Here is a 5,352-nt window from a genome sequence, read left to right as displayed (position 1 = left end):
AGTGTGTACCCAGTGCAGTGTGTACCCAGTGCAGTGTGTACCCAGTGCCCTGGCCAAGCCTTAACACCTGAGACCAAGTCTTCCTTTATAGTCTATCTATTCAGACTCATGATACTCTGGGTGTGGTAATGCCCACCTATGACCCCAGCTCCTCAAAGTCTGAGACAGGGGGATGACTGAGTTTCTTAATCCCAGCACTGGAAGACAGCGGCAGGTGAACCTTGAGTTCGAGGCCAGCCTGGTCTACAAAGTCAGTTCAAGGACAGCCAGGACTACACAAAGAAACACTGTCTAGGAAAAAATAATTGATTAATTAATTAAATTAAAAATAACAACAAAAAACACATCAAAATAAAAAGATGGCAATGACAATAAAGAGGAGAATAAAACCACAAGAACATTGGAAAAGAAGCCTTGGGCCCAAAAATTCAATATCAGATTCCCCTCCCCCACCCCCAGTGGATCTTCTAGGAAGTTAATCAAAACTCCATGTCAGGAACATTATTTAATTTTTATACCAAAATCATATGATAAAAGTTATAATGAAGTGAGCCAACTTAAAGACAAAATTGCCTTGCATAGCTCGGGTCTTAATCTTAGCACTCAGGAGGCAGAGGCAGGTGGAGCTTTCTGAGTTCAAAGCCAGCCTGGTCTACCTAGGCAAGCCAGAGCTACACAGTAATACAATTTTGTCTTAGTTACCATGACAATGGCAACTCTTACAGTGGGAAACCTTTTACTGGGGCTGGTTTATTGTCCAGAGGGTGAGTCCATTGTCATCCGGGCAGGAAGCATGGCAACATGCAAGCAGACACGGTGCTGGAGAGGTAGCTGGGAGTTCTACATCCAGATCCACAGGCAGCAGGAAAAGTGACACCTGGCCTGGTTTGGGCTTCTGAAACTCCGAAGCCTGCCTCCAGCAATGCACTTTCTCCAACAAGGCCACACCTCCCAATAATGCTACTCCCTGTGAGCCTATGGGGGCCATTTTCATTCAAATTACCATACCTGTTTATAGATAGACAGCAGATAGATAGATATAAACATATATATATATACATACATGTATACATACATACATGCATACATGCATACCGAATTGTGATCTTAAGCCAGGGCTTTGTATGTGCCAAGCAAGTACTCTACCACTAGCTATATCCTCAGCCAAAAGCCACAATAATAAAAAAATTCCTGAAACTGTGGTCTAGACGTCTTTGTGAAGGAGCTCAATCTGAACGTTTGTACACACATGCTCACATATACACACATGTACTCATATGAATGTCCACACACAGCTCATACGGGCTCATCCACATAACCCACATACATACATGCTCACACTCCTATACACATATTCACACATGGACACGTTCACATGCATAGTAACTAATAGTAGAGTCTCGTTTTGTACCAGGCGCTGTGTATGGGGCTTGCTACATGTGACCCCATTTTCTCACCACAGAGAACATCTAGGGTAAGTCTCACTGGTATTGTCATGATTTTACAGATCAGGAAGTGACATTCAGGGAACAGGAACATAATGGAACGCAGTGATAGACACGGAACCAGAACTTAGAGCCAATCTCCTGATCGCAAGTTAGAGGCCCCTTTCATGAAGATAGGGAGAGGCCTCTTTGGTGTCAAATAGGAGTTGTTGCTTTTTATACCTCATGAAAGTTATTCCGAACCATATACACAAGGCTGGGAATGTAAGCCCAGGGAGAACGTTTGGCCCGTGGTTTATCCCAGTGTTCTAGAAACACCTTCTTCCCATTTGATGTGTCCTCTGTCTTATGTTCGTCAAGGGACTCGAAATGTCTCGACGGGTAAAGGCATGTGTCACCAAGCCTGGAGACCTGAGTTGCATCCCCGGGGTCCATATGGTGGAAAGGACCAACTTCTACAAGATGTCCTCTGACCACCCCGACATGTGCTGTGATGGCATGTCGTACACACACACACACACACACACGTGTGTGTGTGTGTGTGCGCACAGACACATAAATACAATAAAAATTAAAAAAAACACAACAAGGACAGTGCACTGTCTGAGGTGTTCGGATTTGGGGTTTTCTTTTTAAGACAGGATGTGGTATTTCTCAGGTTGGACTTAAACTCGTTATAAAAGCCAAGGATACCCTTGCGTTTCTGATTGTCCCGCCCCGTCTGCCAGCTGAGCTCTCTTCCCCAGCCTGCCTCGAGTGTTCTAACCCAGCAGATCTGGAACTGAGATACTCCTTGTCTCACAAGTTCCTATTGAAGCTGCAGCTGCTAGAGCTGTGCCCACACTCTGAGAACCCAGGAGTGATGCCCAGTCCGTGTACCTGGACAAGATGCTCCCCTTTGCCTCGGAGGTCCTGCACTTTGGCTTAGGAATGACCTTTCCCATCTTGATGTCTAGGTTTGTCCACCCCCGCTTTGGGCCTATCAAGTGCATCCGCACCCTGCGAGCTGTGGAGGCAGAGGAAGAGCTGACCGTTGCCTATGGCTATGACCACAGCCCTCCAGGGAAGAGTGGGCCCGAAGCCCCCGAGTGGTACCAGGTGGAGCTGAAGGCCTTCCAGGCCACCCAGCAAAAGTGAAAGGCCTGGCCCTGGGGTCCAGAGACCTGGAGTAGAAACTCGGATCTATGCACTACATATATCTGACAACGGGACAACCAGGGACTGTTCATGCTGTGACATCACAATCCTCTCACCCTGCGTTAGCAACGACTCTCTCACATACTAACTAGGTTTGACTATTACTCATACCAGATTTAAAATTAGCTAGCCTTGCAGCAACGCCCTACCGAGAGGTACTGTCGAACTGTAGACAGCATGATGTTCTTTGATGGTTGAAGTCTAAATCTGGACCACGTTCAGAGATACCAAATGATTCAGCTGAAAAAGGGAAATGGGATTCTTTGGTCATTTTTCGTCGATGGGTTTTTTTTTTTTCATGATGTTTTTTTTCTATGGCCACTGCAAACGGTGTTCAGTCACCCTTGCATGTTGCCATCTGCGGGGCAGGAAGCGATTACATCTTTATATAAATGTAGGGTCATTTGCCTTTTAACCTTTGATCTGTATCTTGCAATAGAATGGCTTTGTTTTTGTTGTTACTCTCCTAGTGAACTGAAGCCCAGTCTTTTGAGCCTTTTCGTTAGCCTCACTCCCTATCTTAGCTCTCCTTTCCGGGAGAAAGCTTCCCAGTGGACTCTGCCTTCACAGCGGTGTACAGGTCTCTCTGGTTCTTTCTCGAGCATCTCATTCTTATGTCCTGATATAAAGTCCTGGCTCATAGGGCCAGACTGTTATTATAGACTTATTACTCTCGCATGTAAACAAAGAAACCTTTGCTTTCGGATGTGAGAAGAAACGAATTTGCTTTGTTTGCATTAAGTTACGGAAGGAGTTGTAAGATACACATTCAGGAAGAAGAGAGGAAAATTGGTGTTTCTAAGCAGTCATCGTGATAGTTTTGCAGGATATTCAGTAGCGCTGGCAGTTTTTTTCTCCTCGGGTACACATTCATTGTACATAACCTAGCGCAGTCTGACTTATGGCACGGCTCACTGAATTCAAACTACAACAGCCAATGTGCATTCCAACACGGACTACAGAACGCTCCCTGACCACCAGTGCCAGGAAGATAGACACACTGACAGCTAGGTGCAAATCAGACCCGTAGCTAAAGCTTTCTCCCCACCGTGATCTCAGAGCATTTAACTGCTTCCAGGCTCTGCAAGCCAAGAGTTCACGCCTGTGCGGTCTCTACCAATAGTATATTGCCACCTCACAAGCCATATGCAATCACAACTGCAGAAACACAGAGAAAAACCCATTGTTTTAGGTTAGCTCATTAGATCTCTACCTGGATGGCTCCGAATGAATGCTGAGTTTGGGGGACACCTCCCCCAAGGTGTCCTGGGAACAACCGGTACTGAGGCCTGCAGCTGTCGACAGTGCCACCTGTGGCCTGAGTTGGGTTAGGGTTTGAGGGAGCTCAGAATGGATAGAGATGTTTGCTGGGAATGGGCAGGGATGGAGGGAGGAGACAGGTCAAGGGATGTTGGCTCTTTGTTCTTTTTTCTTTTCTTTTTTGTCAGTTGCACGTTGCTCTTAACAACAGCTTTCACGAGTGTTCCATCTGGGGCTGTGTGCAGTTTGCCCATCAAACAGCCCCAGAAAGGAGGACTCAGCCCTCAGCTGTGATAGCTGCACCCTGGGCTCTTTTACAAGCTTCCTGACACACCCAGCTTCCGGCTCTGCACCTAGGTGATGATGGGGTTTTCCAGGACAGCTGGCCGCAGCCCTGTTTGAAAAGCTTAAGTAGTTCCCTCAGGAGAAACATCCTTGGGACTTCTGAGGAGGTCTCCTGCAAGACAACAGAATCTATTTTTAGACTACAAGTCACCGGGATAGGATCGCTTCTATTCTGTAGACAGAGACCATTCAGTAAGCTGTGACCTAAGGATGGGGTCTCTGGATTTGAATTCTGAGAGGCGCTTTCATGTAAATGTGCCCAAAGGCAGTGGGCTGCCTCGGAGAGAAAGATGGCTTTCGTTAGCCGCATCAGTCGGGTGGTGGGACTCGGTCGAGAGATGGGGCAGAGGAGGAGAGGGCAGGTCCCACCTCGGATGGTGTGCCCACAGGTTTTCACACCCAGAGGTGGAACCCAGCCTCAGCTGCCGTGGAGGCTCAACTCCTATCCTAAAGGGCTACTCTAAGCGATCTCATTCAAGTGGAACTCGAGAACAATTTTGCGGCCTTGAGGACCAGCAAAATAGTTTGGCAAGTAAAGGTGCTTGTCGCCAAGTCTATGACCTGAGTTTCATCTCTAGGACCTCCACAGCAGGAGAGAACCAGGCCTTGAAAGCTGTCCTCGACCGCACACGGGTGCACACCAAAAATAAATCATCCTTTTTTTTTTTTAAAATATATTAATGGATTGAAGAACTGTGGCCGGTGAGCTAGCTAATCTACGTTTCACATTCCATGCTGGAGGAAGACAGTCAGGGCTTCAAGCCCAGCGCTGTCTACGTGATTCTTAGACAGATCCCAGAAGCAGTTCCCACAGCTGAGCCGCTCCGTCTTCCTTCTCCCCATCTGCTTCCTGTATTTTTCAGTTCTCTTTCTGCTATGTGAGAAGCGTGTTGGTGCCTGTGCAGAACGGCAGCCCAGCTGATTGCTCTCCCTCTTTCTGTCTAGCGTACCTCTCTGGTCTGGCTTCACTGTCTGTGTGTCTTTCTCCGAGTGGGACCCATTCTGGTCACTTGTTCGCGCCCTCCCCGAGATAATGCAGTTCCGTTGCAGGTCGCAACGGCCGGGTGTAGAGGCAGAGAAGTATTTGCAGAGGGTAGGGGATGTA

General features: G+C 47.4%; 1 protein-coding gene across 1 annotated transcript in view; it reads left to right on the top strand.

The window, feature by feature from the left end:
- The window catches only part of Setd7 (SET domain containing lysine methyltransferase 7), a 42,715-nt gene extending 38,082 nt beyond the window's left edge, over positions 1-4,633 (top strand). Inside the window, exon 8 of the mRNA XM_026787611.1 lies at positions 2,402-4,633. Within this exon, the coding sequence (XP_026643412.1) occupies positions 2,402-2,582 (181 nt within the window). The 3' untranslated portion in view covers positions 2,583-4,633. The remainder of the gene's footprint in view (positions 1-2,401) is intronic.
- The last annotated feature ends 719 nt before the right edge of the window (positions 4,634-5,352 follow it).

The sequence above is a fragment of the Microtus ochrogaster genome, chromosome 1 (genome assembly GCF_000317375.1).
Source record: "Microtus ochrogaster isolate Prairie Vole_2 chromosome 1, MicOch1.0, whole genome shotgun sequence".
Classification (NCBI taxonomy): Eukaryota; Metazoa; Chordata; class Mammalia; order Rodentia; family Cricetidae; genus Microtus; species Microtus ochrogaster.
This window is presented reverse-complemented; position numbering and strand designations above follow the sequence as displayed.